Genomic DNA, 19,998 nt, shown 5'->3' on the forward strand with positions numbered 1-19,998 from the left:
AATATCTTCATTTTATTATGTTACGGTACTTATATTTTTTTTTTTTTTTGTTTTTGTTTGCATAGATGGAGCCCATCTTTGTAGATTAGGCACATTAGATCACAAGTATTAATTACTTGTACATTAAAGCATTATCGACTTGTACCTTTTAATCCGTGCGTCGATATTGAACAAGACAACTACGGAAATGTCGACAAAAATATGTAGGTCGTCATGCTATCTTTAGTTTTTTTTAAGCAATATAGTTTATAAGATATGTCAAGAATACGAAAAAAATTATAAGTTTGTTGTGGAGGGGTGAATTGTAACTAATTATCTATAATTTTGCTAGAACCTTAGGGATTTAAGTGTAATAAGTTTAGGGGCTAAAAAATAAATAGTGTTTAAAAAACCAAACTACCCTCATTTTAGGGGTCTTTCTATAATTAAAGGGGGTGGAAAAGTTCATATTTTTTGGGTATCTTAAAATACCCCTCCCTCCTGTATTATAATATACTGTGTGTGTATATATATATATATATATATATATAGGTAAAGAGTAAAATACAAATGCGCTTATCGTACGATACGTACGCGATCATCCCAGCCGTTCGATCAGGTGCAGATCTGGTGCGAATTCAATACATATCGCATGTGAAAAAAATGGTTAGCATGGGGTAGTGTGAAAATGGGATGGGGTGTGTAGATGGACAAAATCGCATGTGGAAGATTTGAATATCGCATGTGAAAAAATGGCATGGGGTAATGTGAAAAATGGCATGGGGTGTGTAGAATCGCATGTGGAAGACTGAATATCGCATGTGAAAAAATGGCTAGTATGGGGTAATGTGAAAAATAGCATGGGGTGTGTAGAATCGCATGTGGAAAATTGAATATCGCATGTGAAAAAATGGCATGGGGTAATGTGAAAAATGGCATGGGGTGTGTAGAATCGCATGTGGAAAATTGAATATCGCATGTGAAAAAATGGCATGGGGTAATGTGAAAAATGGCATGGGGTGTGTAGAATCGCATGTGGAAAATTGAAAATCGCATGTGAAAAAATGGCTAGCATGGGGTAATGTGAAAAATGGCATGGGGTGTGTAGAATCGCATGTGGAAAATTGAATATCGCATGTGAAAAATCTCTGTGTGTGTGTTACTGTTCATCTTCTTCGATTGTTGGTCGATCATTGTCAGTCTTCTTCCGTTTGACCCTTACAACTCCCAAATTAGTAGTTCTTATTATCGATATCGCACTAAAAGGAACGAAGGGAGTTTGGGGAAGAAGATTTTCAGGTTTTTGAATTTGATTTAGGGTTTGATTTTGAACTATCATCGGTCAATTACAGAGATTTATGACCTCGCAATGACGTTTAACCTTCCTGGTATGATTTAGATATATTAAAATGATTAATTTAATCATTTTAATTAGTTTCGCTCGCGTTTGATCGATTGAAGATCGTACGGCTGAGGGCATCGCGTACATAATGTAGGATAAGAGGTATTGTATGTTAACCGGCCTCTCTCTCTCTCTCTCTCTATATATATATATATATATATATATATATATATATATATATATATATAGGGGACCGCTAGAATGAGAACCACCTCGAGTTGTAAGAACCGCGAGAACCACACCATACGGGGCGAGGTGGACCAAATTTTTTTTCAAAAACGTAGATGCATGTATTATAAACACATTCGTAAAAAAATTTAAAAAAAATGTCGTGCGTGTAGTTTTTTACACCACAAGTTTGTGGTTTACGAGTTCCGTAAATTTACGGAACTCGTAAACCACAAACTTGTGGTGTAAAAAACTACACGCACGACATTTTTTTTTAAATTTTTTTTACGAATGTGTTTATAATACATGTATCTACGTTTTTGAAAAAAAAAATTGGTTCACCTCGACCCGGATCAAGTAGTTCTCGCGGTTCTTACAATTTGAGGTGGTTCTCATTCTAGCAGCCCCCTATATATATATATATATATATATATATATATATATATATATATATATATATATATATATCAGAGGGGGTACTAATTTTTATTTACTAATTTTTAGAATTTTTTATTAATATACACAGAAATATAAACATAAATATGTAAAAAGAAATATAAACAGAAATAACAGAAATATATAAGAAAAGAAAGAACAGTAAAAAGTAAAAATATTACAGTAAAAAGTAAATAAGGGGGGTAATAAAAAATTTCTTACAGTGGGTAACAAGAAAATGGCTCCTGAATGTGAAGGCAGAAGCTTGAGTAAAACTTGAGATTTATGCACAGCGGAGTGAACAAGGGGTAACAAAAGGTAAAAAAGACTCTTTTTTTTGGTGGAATATAATATGAAGAACAATGAACGAAACTAAGGGGCTAGGAGGTTAGGCTAAGGAGTGACAGAGAGGATTTTAGTGTGCCATAAGGATGAATGAGAATGCAAGAAATTTCTATTGAATTCTGGGATGATTTTTACAACTGCATTCTATGCCTTATATAGGCAAAAAGAAAAGCTATCCTACAAACAAAACACTGTACATATTGCTCTAATGTCAAAAAAATAAACGGATACAAATAAAAGAAAGAAAAAGACAATAGGCACTATCTACAATAATGGATTCTTTTTCAGATGCATGTGCTGGGCAACAATCTGTCTAGAAATGCTGTGTACACCTGTCTCTTTAGGTCAATGCTTTCATCATGTCTCTTTAGAAATCTCTGTGTGTTGAGTCTATGGACTGTGGGCTTCCAGGGTCTGAGTCCGGTTCCTGGTCATCTTCAATATTGATTATGTGATCAATTTTAAGAGATTCCCCTTCTCCCACAAATGGTAGTAACATTCTCCATTTGGAGGATGTGTAAATCTCAACATAATGCCCTTCACCTGATAATTTAAAGTCTAACCATTGCAAACTCTTGGGAATTTCTGGGGTTTTTTGATGTGTTTTGATAAAATTGTTTAAGGCTTCTGTATTTTCTTTACTCCCATCCTTTAACCATGGTAACTTACCAAAGTCTATATTGTAGTTTACAAATTTGTCTCTTAAGGAGTATTTATAATCTTCAGTATCTCTGATAAAAATCCTTTTTCTAGCTGGCCTGTATGTATAAGCATCTGTATATGGGAGAGAAGAGAATATCTTGCAGGAGATTGTAGGACATAATGCTCTGATAACAATATTGCCTGTTATGATTACCATCTTTTCACCCATTTTGTTTAAAAGATTTGTTGTTCTAACATCTGTCTTTATCTCTATGTAATCAATCATACCATTATGGTAAAATTGAAGGATTTGATCATCTGTTCATTTTGTAGGTGAGTGGATTTGGATTAACAACAATGTAACACCTCGAAAATTTGCGTCCTATCAAGTAATGACACGTGTCATAGGTTAGCACGTGGCAATAATTACTATAGAGGGACTAAAGTTGACAAACATAGAAAGTATGTGAATTTAAGGATTCAAAACGTCAACAAGGGATAAATATACCTTACAGTAACCCTACATGATGCTCGTACCTTCGAACGAATGAATCATAGATCATACGGAACGAAATGTGGAAGAAAGTGAGGAATTACAAACTACAGGGGCCAAATGTGTCAACATGTTTAAGTTATACCTCTGAGTGACCCTTGGGCATACCCGAGGCTTTGTATTGGTAAATTATACTCACTAGAATGCGCGATATAAATTTCATCACGTTCCGTTACAATATGAGAAGGTTATGACCAAATTCGTTTAAGAAGGGTTAAAAGCGTCAAACATTGAAAGCTACGACTTTTCGGGTAATTATAAAATAACCGAGGATTAATAAGTTGGGTAAAAGTCCCGAGGCTCTTATTCGTAAATAAGAAAGGCCCAAAAAATGCAAAGTTACCCCTTCGAAACGCCAAGAGCCGACTGTAATAATTGAAAAAGATTTGAAAATCTTACAGCACGTCTCAGGCGGGCCGCGTAAAGGTTGCAAAGGGCTTTACGCGGGCCGCGCTGACAGTGAAAGATATGGGTTCTGACAAAAGGATTCAGACGTGTCGCGTGAAGGTTAAGAGGAACCTTACGCGGGCCGCGTCAATGGCCCAGATACAGAAAAAGCGGACAGAAGCACTGTTTGATGTTTTAACCGACTTAGATCATTATTGCAAGAGCATGGGCGTCCCCTAAACGACCCCTAGCACTCAGGGACACTTGTTGGTGATCTAGGAACTCTTGTAGACCTTGTTGTCAATGATCTAAGAGCTTATGAGCACTATAAAAGGCCACTAAGTTGCAACAAGTTCTTCACACCTTCCATCTGCATATTGGAGCATTTCTGGAGCTAAAGACTTCTCTCTAAGCTTCACAAATCGTGCATAGGACTTCAGTAAGTGTGCTCAACCCTTCTTAGTTAAGTTTTTGCTTAGTTATAGCTTAGAAGTCAAACCGTCGTAATTAACGATTGACTTAACGATTAATCACAAATGGTCCAGTGATTTGTCGAATCAAGGGTAGTTATATGTTGGTAATTATGTGGGCATTAAACCCTTAAAAGGGCACCCTCTGATTCCCACTCTAACTAGTCCAAATGTCGGGTCAAATTTGCTTAGAAAAAGTCAACAGAATGCTAATTTTCGATTTAATGCATAATTAACAATGTAGATGGCATGTAACCTATTTTATCACTCATATAACATGATAATAAGTATTATAACTGGTCTAAGCTTGTTTGATCCGACCATTTTCTGTTTTGACCCGGTTCGGAACCGAAAGTCACAAAACTTTGACTTTTGCTTTGACTTCAGTTCTGACCCGTTTTGGTATGTTTTAGATATGCCTTAGGACTCTCTTAGGACCATGTTACATGATGGTATAACCCTCTGTGGCTGGTTCGTTGTTTGTCCAAATCATTTGCACATTTCCGTTATATGCTTAAATGTTGACCATAATGCCATTTTGACCTTAAAACGAGAATTTTGGATATGCGAATGAACAATAACCTTAGTTACTGATTTCTAAACATGTCCCTAAAATTTCATGCCGATCCGAGGTCTAGAATAGGAGTTATGCTAAATAGCGCAATTAAGAAAACTTTAATGATTAAACGGCGCAATTAGCATAAAGCCTATCTAAACCCAAATTTCGACACCAAACCTTTTACACCCTGATGTAAAATAATATTTTGGGATTTTTAAAGATTTTTAATTATTTTTTAACCAGCTCATAACCTACGGTTATGACCTTGATTCGGTGAATACCAAAAATACCCTTTTCGAACATAAAATGAGTTCTACATGGTATTTTGACCCGATGTCAATTGCTACTGATTTTAAATAATGAATAAAGTATTTTGAACTTTATAACCTGGTCAGAAAACTCAGATTTCCTGTATAACCCGGAAATTTCTTTTATAATCTTTAACATGACCAAAATACCCCTACGGGGCGTATATTGGGATTAAACTCGTTATGGGCATAATGGAAGGTATCCTACTGATATCACAACCTCTTTAGAGCATATTAACTTAGGAAACCTGTGTAGGACTCTTACGGTTACCCGTTACGCCATTTACGCGTTCGGTTCGGTTTATGTAACTAGTTTACATAAATTAGTCGAAACGGGTCAAACCGTGTCGTTTTTATCTCAAAATCCAGAACGTGTTTAGTTACCCATAATATACAAGTCTCCGAACTTGTTGGGTCCAAACCACATTCCACTCCCGGTTTTCGCCTTTCATGCGATTAAACCGTATTTATCCTTTGAAACTAACCAGTCTAAGCTTAGGCTAAATCAAAGACCCGTTAGGATTCTAATAGGTTATTATAAACCTTCGTTCCAGAATAGGAGACCAGTAAAAGATACTTGCATTTGCTTGTTGTGGTTATTACTTGCTCAGGTAAATACTTTTAACTTATTTCCCTTATACGGGCTTGGGGTATGGTATATAAAATACCGCTTGGTCGGGCAATTGACCCTAACTCATTAGTAGTTGGGTATTATCAATGTGACCCATTTAAAAATTTGGTTTTGTTTGTTTTACGCTTTGGGGAGTTTAATGACCATGTCCCGGAATCCTTGGCATCATTTTACGAAATGACCACGACCTTGACACGCGGGTGTAGGCGTACACCCGAAAATGTGTCCATACTTATAAAGGTATAACCGTTGGTTTTCCTGCCGCGGTTTTGTACTATGTGGTGTGTTAATTAACCTTAAACCCGACACGAATCGGGCGACTGAACGCATAACGAACATGTAATTCTTTTAAAAGATTAGATTTGATTAATTATCCCAAGTTATAAAAGTTTGTGCCAAGCGCATTTAAATCAATTTTATTAAACCTTTTACAAAAGTGTCGGTTGAATGTATTTACCAGTGTAAACTGACGTATTTTCCCCAAAAAGATTAAATGCAGGTTCTACACGAAATAGGCTGGCCACTCCTTAGCATCGTTAGAGTCTCGCAAGCCTGGATGCCACTATCTGTTGAACATTATTTCCTATTTTATTTTGATCCTTTGTGGATTATTTCGACTACTTGTGATACTTGGATATTACATTTGTTGGTTGAAATATATCTATCTTTATGCTTCCGTTGTGCATTTAAATATTGTGTTGTTTGACTATATTGTTGCCAACTACGTCACGATAATCCCCCACCGGGCCCACCGGTGAAACGTGTGGAAATCGGGGTGTGACAAACAATCCAGTCCCTCTGCCTTCTTGATCTGTTCTTTCAACAATTTTAAAGCCTTGTTTTTCACCATCTTTTGTAAATGCCAAATCTACTAGCTGTTTTTATGATTCATACAGAGTTATTGGGAATTCTGTGCAAACTTTTTGTGAAACCAACGTTCTGAATTCTGGAAACTTGTCTGTAACTTGTTGAACGCATGCCCACCATGGTGTATTAATCATTCTTGCTTTGAATGAATCATAGCTTCTGTTTAAGACTGTGTTTGTTTCTTTTTCTTGAAGTTTTTGTAACACCTGTTTATATTTTGTTTCGAGAATACTAACTTTTTGTTCTAACAGACTATTTTCAATCTTTTCTTGTATAGAGTGTGTATTTTTTCCTTGTTGTACAAGCTGATCTTGTAACTCAGTGATCAGCTCTTCTTGATTTTTAATTATTTGTTCTGGCTTAATTTTAGCCATGTCTGCAAATGTTTGAACCTCTTCAGGTTCTATGTCAAAGCCACTTACCCCAAAATGTTCTCTTGCTATTTCTATAGCTTTTTGAAAATCTGTAAAGCCTTTGTAAATTGGATTGGGCATTGGATATGTTTAGCCACAATTTCCCATTTATTAAAAATACCAATTTTCGTGCCTCGAAATATGACATAATGGGTAAACATAGGCCTCTGATATATATATATATATATATATATATATATATATATATATATATATATATATATATAGTTCATTTCAGAACTCTGAATAACTATAAAACTTTCAGAACTCCTAATAAACAATTATTTTATATATAAGTTTTTGTATTTAGTATCTTTTTATCATCTATTATATGTATTTCTTTGATTACATACATGTTAAAAGTAGTTTACATATGTTTAATTGTCAAAATTATATATATGTGCCGAAACTAATTACATATATGTAAAAAAACTAGTTTACATATGTGTAAATATAAGATTACATATAAAAAATGATAAAATTACTCTTAACATGTATGTAATCGTAAAACTACACATAATAAATGATAAAATTATCCTAAACATAAAAATATATAAATAAAAAGATTGTTTCTTAGGAGTTCTGCGAATTCTGTAAATATTTATGGTTCTGAAATGATCCTGGCCCTATATATATATATATATATATATAATGTAAGTATCTATAGAAAACCCACTTTAATTTAGAAAACCCGAGAAACTCAAAGCTCTCGATGTTTTTTTTTCTTGAAAAAATTTACACATGTTATATATATGTTTTTAAGGGTTTTGGGCAAAAAGAATCAAAAAAGCGCCGAGTAGATATTTTTTAAAAAAATAAACAAGTTTTGGTGTAACACATGTTACAAATATGTCAGATGAATGTAACATGTGTTACACCAAAACTTGTCTATTTTTTATAAAAATATCTACTCGGCGCTTTTTTGATTTTTTTTGCCCAAAACCCTTAAAAACATGTATATAACATGTGTAAATTTTTTAAAGAAAAAAAAACATCGGGAGCTTTGAGTTTCCCGGGTTTTCTAAATTAAAGTGGGTTTTCTATACATCCTTCCCCTATATATATATATATATATATATATATATATATATATATATATATATATATATATATATATATATATATATATATATATAGGATGAGGATCATTACAGAACACTAAATATTGCGAGAACAAAAAGAACAACTCTAAATCACTAAATTTTGGGATATAAGGTTGATACTTTTTTAAATTTTATGTTTCTTACATTCATGTGTGTATTACATATACATAAAAAATCATAAATTTTTACCTACACATAGCTTACATACATGTAGGTAATTTAACCTACACATAACATACCTATGTGTAGGTTATATAAAAACTGAAAATTTTCCATATTTTATTTTGAATTCTAGTGTGAAAAAACAATAAATCTTACATTTGTAACATTTTCATTTACTTTTGAGGTTTTTAGGATTGAAAAAATGAGTAATTCATTTTGTTCTGCGTGTTCTCGCAATATTTAGTGTTCTGCATAAAACCTTCCCCTATATATATATATATATATATATATATATATATAGGGAGGGGCTCATGCGAGAACTCCATTTATTGTGAGAACCGCGAGAACCAATGTGAACACAACCTAAAATAGCTAAAAAAATCTAAAAAAACCTAACCCCCCCTCCAAGCTAAAATGCTAAAAACTAAACCCCCAAAAAACCTAAAAAAATCTAAAAAAAATCTAAAAAATTCAAAAAAAAATCTAAATTTTTTTTTAAAATATTTTTTATGCTCAAATCGCTACTTTTAGTGGCAAAAAAATTTTTTTTTTGGCTTCGAAAAGTAGCGATTTTTATATAAAAAATATTAAAAAAAATTTTTTTGTGTGATTTTTAGCTATTTTTAGGCATTTTTGATTGTGTTCACATTGGTTCTCGCGGTTCTCGCAATAAGAGGTGGTTCTCGCATGATCTTCTCCCTATATATATAGGGGACCGCTAAAATGAAAACCACCTCCAGTTGTAAGAACCATGAGAAATTTTTGATCCGGGGTGAGTTGGACCAATTTTTTTTTCATAAACGTAGATGCGTGTATTATAAACACATTTGTAAAAAAAATTCAAAAAAAAAAATGTCGTGTGTGTAGTTTTGAGCACCACAAGTTTGTGTTTACGGGTACCGTAATGTTTACGGGTACCGTACCCGTAAACACAAACTTGTGGTGCTCAAAACTACACACACGACATTTTTTTTGAATTTTTTTACAAATGTGTTTATAATACACGCATCTACGTTTATGAAAAAAAATTTGGTCCAACTCGCCACGTACGGTGTAGTTCTCATGGTTCTTACAACTGGAGGTGGTTTTCATTTTAGCGGTCCCCTATATATATATTCAAGTTTTATTTAATTAAATATTTTTACTCGATACTTCCTTTGCATATAATTTGTGATACTGTTATCCAATCGTCACGCTTAAACCCTAATCTTCCGGGCCCACCGGAAATTGGGGTGTGACAATTTCTTAACAAACAAATATGAACAAGGCCTTGTTCGTATTCATTCGGTTCGTTTCCTTGATTATTGTTTATAAACACTTATACTCGCCATATAAGTTTGCTTGAATGAGAATACTAGGAAAAATGTGCTTGATTGCATTGTTGTTGAATGTGAAAATTCATAGTTTATGTAACTTAAACTAATTAGTTCGAACATATTGTGGTAATTTCCAATCAAAAGTTGCTTAAAAATGGATCCAGCCCAACTTCTATGTTGCCATTGTCACCACTGCCTCAACCACTGGTCGCCACTATCGTTCTGTGCATCACTGCATTTCACCTACCAAATCTAACGTCTAAAACTAACTTTATTAACTGTATGAACCATGAATAAAAATAAACCGAGTGATTAGAGACTATATACGCAATTCTTATAACATAGAGACGGGATCTATAAGTCAGGCCGAACCATAAACATTATCCGTGTAATTTACTATAATAATCTTGAAAAGTGTAATTTACTTAATAATCTTGAAAAAAAAAACAAAAATAGAAATAATCTAAAAATATACAACTAGTAAATAAACAATCCATTTTTTCTCACATACAAACACACTCACGCTAGATTCCTTAGATACCCCTCTCCGTGTCTTGTATCAAATCTTTCCGATACCACCAATAATTTATACTCGCCTGCACTCCAATTCATAATTTTATATACAAATCGACACACTATGATTCTTCTGTAAATTAAGCCGCCTCCTCAATTTCATACCGTTGACATCTGTAATCAATCGTTAGTTGATCCACAAAGATGGCTTTGGATGAAGAATCACCACTTGTTGATCATCAAATTCAAGCTGAAAATCAAACGGTTAATCATGGCAGAGACATTCATATTCTAAGCTGGGCCTTCTTGTTGATTTTTCTAGCCTATGGTGCTGCTCAGAATCTGCAGAGTACACTTAATACTGTCAGTCTTCTTTTTTCTGCATATTTCAGTTTACTATATGTGTGTATGTAGTAAACTATTCTGGGTTTTTTTAGTCGAGATATTATTCGTATGCATCACGTTTTTAGGTTATATTACTCAAAATTGATATGAATTTGGAAAGATATTGCAAAGAGTTTGATTAGATTGCCAATATATTGGAATTGAATTTGAAGAAGTCAAGAGGTTTGACCTAAAAATTATAGCTGTTTTTAGGGAAATTGGATTATGATAATCCCAACTTTGACCTATTAGCCGGGACTAATCCCAACTTTTTGAACATATTTTCATTTGCTGACGTGGACTGCTTAATTATGTGACAAAAAAGTCAAATTTTGATGATGTGGACTGCTTATGTGGCAAAAAGACAATTTTTTGATGATGTGGACAATGGACCGCTTATGTGGCAGTCCACGTCAGCAAAAACTAACTAGGTTAACTTTCAGTTAGTATGGGATCGCTGACGGATAATATGTTCAAAGTTGGGATGGGACTATCGGTAAACATTTCCTGAGATGGGATTAATCCCGGCCAACAGGTCAAAGTTGGGATAACTAAAAGACAAAAGATCAAATACAAATAACTTTAACGTACAAAACGTACGAACTGAAGGTTTTGCTGAAAAAACGCGATGACATTTTCGTAATTATGATCTTTGTAGAGTAATTTTGTAAAATGTTTAGTAGAGTACTTTTGATCTTGTAGGGTAATTATCAAAATTACTCTACAAGTGTATCAAAATTACTCTACAAGTGTATCAAAATTACCTTACAAGTGAATCAAAATTACTCTGCAAGTTTATCAAACAACATACAATTCAAAATTACTCTACAAATGATCCTGTAGATTAATTTATATCTTGTAGAGTAATTTTGTAAAATGATCCTGTTGAGTAATTTTGATCTTGTAGAGTAATTTTGTAAATTTTTTTAGCATTTAGTTATGGGGTTTAGCTTTATGGTTTAGTTTTTAGCATTTAGTTTTGGGTGTGTGTGTGTGGGGGGGGGGTGGGGGTTAGGTTTTTTGGGGATTTTTTTGGTGAGGTATAGTTTTTGATCAAAATTACTCTACAAGAACATTTTATAAAGTTACTCTACAAGATCAAAATTACTCTACAAGATCATTTGTAGAGTAATTTTGATAATTACCCTACAAGCAAATATTTACGATAATGCCACCGCGTTTTTTTGCCTTTTTCATGCTATTCGTACGTTTAGTACGTTAAAGTTATTTGTACGGGAACTTTACTCTAATTAAAATCCAATTTCCCATGTATTTATTAGGAGTACACTGTAAAGTGTAAACTGATACAAATATGAAGATACTCTCTTATGTTATGATTTGTGTTATTACAGGATGGAGATCTGGGAACTATTTCACTTGGAATATTGTATACATCTTTCACTGTTTCTTCACTATTTGCCTCTTCGGTTGTTAGAAAGCTTGGATCGAAGAACGCGCTGCTGTTGGGTACTACAGGTTATTGGTTGTACATAGCTGCAAATCTAAAACCATCCTGGTAATTAATATTCTTGCAACACTACACTGCTACTTGTTATGAAGTGTTAAAATCATATTCATAATGAAACTCTTCTATATCACAATTAAATGTCTTTGTCAGTATTGTAATATTGGTTAATTTTTATTTTATTTCGTTAATCATAGGTATACAATGGTGCCGGCTTCTTTGTACCTCGGGTTTGCTGCTGCTATTTTATGGGTTGGGGAGGTATGTATGTTTCTTTACTTACTAAGATTCGCTATATTTTATAAAATTTAGCAGTATATAATAAAGTATACGGCTTACGGTTTGACTATGTGTTTGTGTATCAGGGGACATACCTTACCGCAACTGCAAGGAGCCAAGCAAATGATCACAAGCTACACGAAGGAACCGTAATTGGCCACTTCAATGGAGAGTTTTGGGGAATTTTTGCTAGCCACCAGGTGTAGTTCGAACTTTCTCTTAACGAAGTTAACTACTTACAGTTAACGATGTCAACAGATAAACTAACCTCCTTTTGTGTTGAATTACCAGCTAGTTGGAAATCTTTTGACTCTCGCTTTGTTAAAGGATGGAGCGGTAAGCATCTGCATCTAATAGTTTTATCAATTAACCGGCTTTAATATATCAGTCCTAAAACACAAAATAAACTGAAGTATTCTTTGCAGGAGGGAAGTACAAGCGGAACAACTTTACTTTTTACGGTCTTTCTTGGTAGCATGACGTTGGGAACGGTTCTAATGTCGTTCTTAAAGAAACGGGACGGTGAAGAAACCGAAGGGGATAGAGATTCTTCTCCCGGTTTATATACACTTTTAGCATCTTTGTGGAATCAAATAATAACCCCTTTGTGTGACGTGAGGATGTTATTGATCGTCCCACTTATAGCGTTTTCTGGTCTACAACAAGCATTTGTTTGGTAAGTATACATAAACTTATGGTGGTATTTTTGTAATTACTCATTTCATTCTTTAATTAAACAAAACTTGCATTTTATTTATGATTGTAGGGCAGAATTTACAAAGTATTATGTTCAGCCATCTCTCGGTGAATCTGGTGTTGGTGGTGCTATGGCTGTATACGGAGTTTTTGACGCAATTGTGAGTGATGGGACCCACACTTTTTATATTTATAAGACGCCTTTTTTAAAATTCTAATACTATTGCTAAAATTGATAAAGAGGACAAAGGCGGCGTTTGGAGATTTTGATTCTGATTACTCGGTGTCTCACAATACGCACACATCCAAACACACCCTAAACTTTTCGTCCTGTATGTTTATACCAAATTTCAATGGATAATGGATGTCCTTTACCTTTTAAAATGGCAGGAATCATCCTTTATCTTTTAAAAACATTGCAGGATTTGTCCTTTGAGATTAACCCGGTTAAAATTTTCAGTTAAGTTTGGGCAATATAGCTATTTTATCCATTTATTAAAAAAAGTATATAAAATATAAAACAAAAAGAATTAAAAATAAGAGATATAAACACCCTTTCTCTCTCTAAACACCATAAAAAAGACTAAACTGCCCTTATGTGACCAGACTTAACTGAAATTTTAACCAGGTTAGTGTCAAAGGACAGACCGTGCACAGTTTTTAAGACATGAAGGATGACTCCTAACATTTTTAAAGGTAAAAGACATCCCAGGGGCGGACTTAGAATGTTAGTAGCGGTAGCATGGGCTACCCCTCAACCCGTCTCCGTAGTGTAAAAATACCCCTTAACTCCGTTTCCGTAGTGTAAAAATACCCCTTCGTCTCCGTTATACAAAGGATACCCCTGGTCTAAAAAATAAAAAATTGGGATACCCCTAATTTTTTGGGCTAGTTCCGCCGCTGTCCACTGAACTTGATATAAATATAAAGGATGAAATATGTAATTTACCCGAAGATCGTATAAATCACAAGTATATCATTCTTTTAGCTATTCTATAACTTCAAGATTTATATTAAGTTTAATGACACCCGACAATTGAAATGCGTGTCAGTGTTCTCTAGCTGCTGGTCGGTTTACATCCGGTCTCACATCTATCACTTTGATTGTTTCTGGTGGAGCCTTTCTACAAGGTGGTATATTGATCTGGCTGCTAAATTACAGGTTATTATTCTCCTGTTGACTTTTTTGTACAAGTCAAATTCGGATCTCTTCCGGTTTCTGTTCCTTACATTTTTCTAATTTTTTTTTCTAGTGAACCTACCGATGGTGTTCTACGCGTAGTATACCCGCTTCTCATTGCAGCGGTATGGGGAATCGGTGACGGGGTGCTCATGACACAGCTGAATGCTTTGCTGGCAATGCTTTTCAAGCATAATATGGTAATACATTTCCTTTCAAAAATACAACAACAACAACAATAATAAAAAAAAAAAAAAAAAATTCACATTATGTATCCTAATATCTTTTTCATTGTCGACATGAACAGGAAGGGACGTTTGCGCAGTTGAAGCTCTGGCAGAGTGCTTCAATTGCGGTTGTATTCTTTTTGAGCCCATACATTTCGCTGCAGACCATGTTATTTCTTATGCTTGCCGCACTCGTGTTGTCATTAGTCGGATTTCTATTTCTCGTGCTTAAAGTGGAAAAGGTGTTTTCCAATCACGTTTCGTAAGTCTCAACCGATCAAAAACGTGTGCTATTCTTCCCTTTCTGTTTGCTTGTGGAAACTGTTTATTCCCCTTTAAACAGTTATATTTCATGTTGTTCATGCGACATGTTAATATGTTATATTCCGTGTTGTTTATTAGTCTTGTATTAAACAACTGTAAATGGAAATGGTCCTCTTTGATTTGAGACATTTGATATAACATATGTGGCATTATAGTGTGATTCAAAAGAAAAAAAAAAACATATTAAGTAACCCTTCATACATTCGAAATAAAACATAAACCGGACCGCATCAGAAGGAGAAAACAACATCAGGAGTGTTGAAGAGAGTTGACCAAGTTTTGACTGTAGTCCCAGAGCTTCTTCGCCAATTCACGATGAGTTGCAAAGTTGCTTGCTGTGTATTCATTGCAGTCCTGAAAGTATTTCCCGCTCACCCCTTTTAGGTCCGGGTGCAATGCTACATAGCAACTCGTTGCCGCACCCTATATGTAATAAATGGATAAAAAGATTTTCTTAACATAATTCGAAAGGGAAAAGATGTCGGTAAATTTGATATATGACGCTTAAACATTACCTGTGGTACGGTTTTCCAGAAGATATAAGTGAACAGCTTAAAAATTCCTGCCAAAAATTACACATAAAACTTCACCAAGTTCGGTTTTCTAGTAAAAATATCTTTATATACTACTTACTCATACGCAGGAATGAATGTCTCATGAGATCGGTCATTATTAACCCGGGGTGTACCGAGTTTACTGTAATATTGACCCCTTCTTCCTGCATTTCAATTTTAAAATAAATATGAATTTATTGATAAAATGGAACGTAAATAAATAAATAGATACCTGTAGGCGTCGAGAGAGCTCATTAGCGTGCAATATGTTGGCTAACTTGGACTGACCGTATGCTTTTTTCTCAGAATAGCTGGTTTAGGAAAGTTAGTGGAATCCAAGATATCATTACACAACATATTAGAATTTAGGATCATAAATGACATTAGAAAACAAATACTGATAGAGTTACCTATCTTTATCATTGATTTTATCGAACACGATCCCTTGTTCATAAGTGTAGCGATGAGCTATAGATGATAAATTTACAATTCTACCCTCGATTCCAGTTCTTGCAGCTGTTTCCTTCATTTTATCAAGTAGTAGGTTTGTCAAGTGAAAGTGACCTGAAAAACATTCATTCACAACATTTAATATTTAACATGGTAATAGTGATCAAGATTTTGTTAGTAAAAATAATAAGATACATTAGGGACCAACCTAGATGATTGGTCGCAAACTGCATTTCTATCCCGTCTTGTGACAGTTGGTAGGGGCAAAACATAACACCAGCATTGTTTCTGCAAATTTAGAGTCTTCTTCGGTTAGAAAAAAATGCTAACGCAGTGACACGTTATATCATTTTAATGATAATCTATAGCTTTTAGGAGGTTTTTTGTATTGGACGACTTTCGACCTGTTAGACTGTTTATTTTACTGGTAAGAGATTAAAAAAAAAAAAACCATGATCGGGAAGTAAGTGGTTAATGGCAAGATTTTTACATCAAGATGTTGAGCGGAAGATTAAGAGCTTTGAAGGTATGAACAAAGGCGTTAACCGAGTTGAGAGATGAAAGATCAAGCTCAAGAACATCAATCTTGGCGTTGTCATTGTTTTTAAGGATGGCTTGTTTGGCTTCATTTGCAGCCTTGGTGTTCCTTGCGGCTATGATCACATGAGCTCCCCTCATTGTTAATACTCTTGTTGTCTCTAACCCGATCCCACTTGCTCCTCCTGCACAACCACATACATGTTCTCATTTTCCTAATTTATTTCGTAATTTTCTTTAATCCCAAATCATTTAATTACATAATCAAGTCTCGGTTTAATGAAGCAGATGTAAAAAAAAAAGGCAAAATAAATAAAAATAGCAAAGAAATGAAAATCTGTCTATATTGTTGTTTGAAATCTATGGCATTAAGATCACCACCATTCAAAAATCTTTGATCTTGTTTCCACAAATAGTAATTATCACATCAATCATGTCTTTCTAGAAAAAGAATCATGTTTTCATAATTTGTTTATGTTGAAATATATTTAAGTGGATTATGCATATGATATTTTGAATCAGTTTTATCAACTCTTATAATTACATCTTAAAGTTTTAAAGTAAATTTGGATATGGTTGTAAACACCCCTGCATACATGTACTTGCATACATGTTTTTACATGTAAAAACATGTATGTAAGTAAAAGGATATATTCTTTAGTCGAATTTTAAGACACAAAAGAATTTATAACAACAAAAATAGTAAAAATATGGGATTAAATTATTGTACAAATGGGTCGTAACATACAAATTGGCTTAATGTGAGAAGTAAAGGAGGGATTTTTTTTTTCTGAAATTTTTTTTCCCAATCTAAAAATTAAAAAAAAAAATTGACTTTACACTAGTAGAGTAATTAAACATTTTCTTTTTTACATTTTGCGATTAAACATCATATACTTAAGTAGACGGTAAAAAAATTTAAAAAAAAGTTTTCTTTCCATCTCATGTTAAGGATATTTTGTATGATAAAATCCATTTGTATTTGATCCTTACACAAAAATTATAATAATAAAAGTTAGGCACTTAGTTACTCCAAAAAAAGTCCATATGTTATTTAGATAAAATATTACAACTAACTAGCTATTTTTAGACTGATAAATAAATGATTATTATGAGGTGTTGGTGGGATCGTGTGAGGTGTATGGGAGGTGGTGGTGATTAGAGGCCATGATGAATACTGATGGTAGTGATGATGATGATGGTGCACTACTTTGAAGGTGGAACCTTGTTATCTGTCGAAAACTTTAGGAAACACAAAGTATATCTATAAAGTGAAAAGTCCAAAAAGTAATATTATAAGCTCTTCTAAAATATAGTTAAAAGTAGACATATAATTTTTATTTACATATATAATTAGTATAGCAATGAAAAACTACTTTTTTTACAATGTATGTAGTTAAATATGTGTTAAAATTGCTTTCTTGAAGCAAAACGTTACGATAAAATTGAGATGGTGAGTGTTTATTATTATCGTATCAAGACCATCTTGCAAACGTTCAGTTTAGATAAAACTGAGATGGGTGAGTGTTTATTGTCGTATCAAAAGTTGTATTCAGACATTCACTACTAGAAAAGGATCCATTGTCCTAAGAAATTTTCCTAGCAAAAAAACTATCATAAATTACAACCAGCTTCTTACCAGATACCAACATTATCGAAAACCTTGTATTAGTGACCAAAACTGGCAAAAATTATTTTCGTTAATAAACTTTCTGATAGCTATTAGAAATGATAAAAAAACACCTACTTAAAGGTTATTTAGCTGAATTATTAAGTTTCATCAAATGACTAATAACTTAAAAGATAACCGAAATATTAATTCTGGTAAAAATAAGATAATTAAAATATATTAAATCTAGTTTAAATAAATAATAAAACATACCATATATATAAAATATTATTAGAACCCTAAATAATGATTTTCTTATCATTTGAGTTATTTGTGTAACTAATATTCCATTGCGTCACGAAAATATCATTTTATCTTTTCCAAAAATATCAGTTAGTTCATTCATGAATATTCGATGATTTCATTTTCTTTTACTTCCTGAGAAAATCCTCTATGCTACCAGAAACACATAGAAGTACATGTTAAATTACAAAATACAATGATCCAGTCCCCATATTCGACGATTTCTTGACGAAATCAAACGATAATCTCACCATGTATCGCCAAAAACACACATACAACAGTGAGATCTAGTATAAATAGAGGTTAACGTGTAAATGATATGAATAACCATAGTAAATATTATTATTACGTTACAGTTTTTATTATAATAACTTGAGTGATAATTTTTTTCTATACTTTATAACTATAAAGTAATAATAATAACGATTATAGTTATTTGTATCATTTACACGTTAAAAGTTGTTTGTGTTTGATCATAACAACACTGTATACCTGTGATAATAACTGTGAGAGCGGAAGCATCAATTGATTCGGAAACTTGTTCAGCGGTAGAGGCTGATCCGAATCCACTAGGCCCGGGCCATCCTGATATCAACGATAATATTCCCATTTGTATGATTTTAGCTTCTATTTGTGTATATGTATGTGTGTGTGAGAGAGAGAGAATGGCTAGCTGAAATGTGCAGATATATATTGGTTGCATCTCATGTATATGTATACAAAAATAAGAGGGGATGACGATTGTGTTTGAAGAGTGGGTGTCAAATGCGTGAAAGTAAAGCGGTGAATTTATTACTTATAACAAACAACCAAATCCCATACATTTTTTATTCTTTCGAGATTCATTAATAATCCAAAAATTCAACTTCATTAATTGGTTTTGCATGTTTACTATTTTTATACAAGAAAAGGATATTCATGGAACGAATTGGATGTTTATCTCTAAAATTACCTTAGGATATAAGTACAAAGTTTTTGTTACCTTTTAAATATATTTCTAACGAATAACTCATTAATTCTTTATATCTACTTTTAAATCTACATCATTGACTATAACAAATAACTCATACATTCTTTATATTTACTTTTAAATCTACATCAATGACTATCATGACTTATGAGATTAGAACCTCAATCATACACCCTTTACATTTATCGCTTTCGGCACTTTCTACGGTCTTTAAACCATTTTTTCACTCGCCAACTAAATGTGGTTTTCTTTCGTTCACTACGTACATATGTTTACATGATGCTTGCATACTTGAATGTTTCTATGCATTATGCACGCCCCTTAAAAACGTATAGAAAACATCAAGTCACGACGGGTAAAGGAGTAGGGGGTTGCTTATGTTGCGCCTTAGGTACCTACTAAATGTGGTATCTACTTGAATGATTTTAAAAATAATGGTCTAAAATGAAGTGTTTAGAAAAAAAAACTTTAAAAGACAAACAATTTTAAAAAGAACGATTTTAAAAACCAATGGTTTAAAAAGGAAGAATCTTAAAAATGATAGATGGTTTAAGCAGAAGGTAAAAAACTTGGTATACTGTTTATCTTGGTTTTTTTAACTGATAGTCGAGAGTAAACCATAAAAAACCGTTCAACTTATATGTTCGAATTTCAAATATTCTTAAAATCAGGAACTTTTTAAAATGTCTCCTTTAACATGTAAAATGATGAAAATACTTGGTATACTGTTTATCTTGGTTTTTTTAACTGAAATTTAAATACAAATT

The 19,998-nt window shown here is 33.2% G+C and overlaps 2 protein-coding genes across 2 annotated transcripts; one reads left to right on the top strand and one right to left on the bottom strand.

Annotated features, from left to right (window-relative positions):
- Nucleotides 1-10,241: 10,241 nt before the first annotated feature.
- LOC110868423 (UNC93-like protein 3) lies at nt 10,242-14,948 on the top strand. The gene is made up of 10 exons (XM_022117582.2): nt 10,242-10,616; nt 11,990-12,153; nt 12,300-12,363; nt 12,468-12,581; nt 12,673-12,717; nt 12,807-13,057; nt 13,148-13,238; nt 14,130-14,239; nt 14,331-14,457; nt 14,565-14,948. The coding sequence occupies exons 1-10, from the start codon at nt 10,458-10,460 to the stop codon at nt 14,748-14,750; spliced, it is 1,311 nt and encodes a 436-aa protein (XP_021973274.1). The 5' UTR covers nt 10,242-10,457; the 3' UTR covers nt 14,751-14,948.
- LOC110868424 (short-chain dehydrogenase TIC 32 B, chloroplastic) lies at nt 14,907-18,953 on the bottom strand. Its single transcript, XM_022117583.2, has 8 exons — nt 18,754-18,953; nt 16,303-16,534; nt 16,021-16,100; nt 15,773-15,926; nt 15,595-15,673; nt 15,442-15,526; nt 15,324-15,370; nt 14,907-15,231 (listed from the first exon to the last, which is right to left on the bottom strand). Exons 1-8 carry the CDS (start codon nt 18,869-18,871, stop codon nt 15,058-15,060), a joined length of 969 nt encoding a protein of 322 aa, XP_021973275.1. The 5' UTR covers nt 18,872-18,953; the 3' UTR covers nt 14,907-15,057.
- Between the last annotated feature and the right edge of the window lie 1,045 nt (nt 18,954-19,998).

The sequence above is a fragment of the Helianthus annuus genome, chromosome 7 (assembly GCF_002127325.2).
Source record: "Helianthus annuus cultivar XRQ/B chromosome 7, HanXRQr2.0-SUNRISE, whole genome shotgun sequence".
Taxonomy (NCBI): domain Eukaryota; kingdom Viridiplantae; phylum Streptophyta; class Magnoliopsida; order Asterales; family Asteraceae; genus Helianthus; species Helianthus annuus.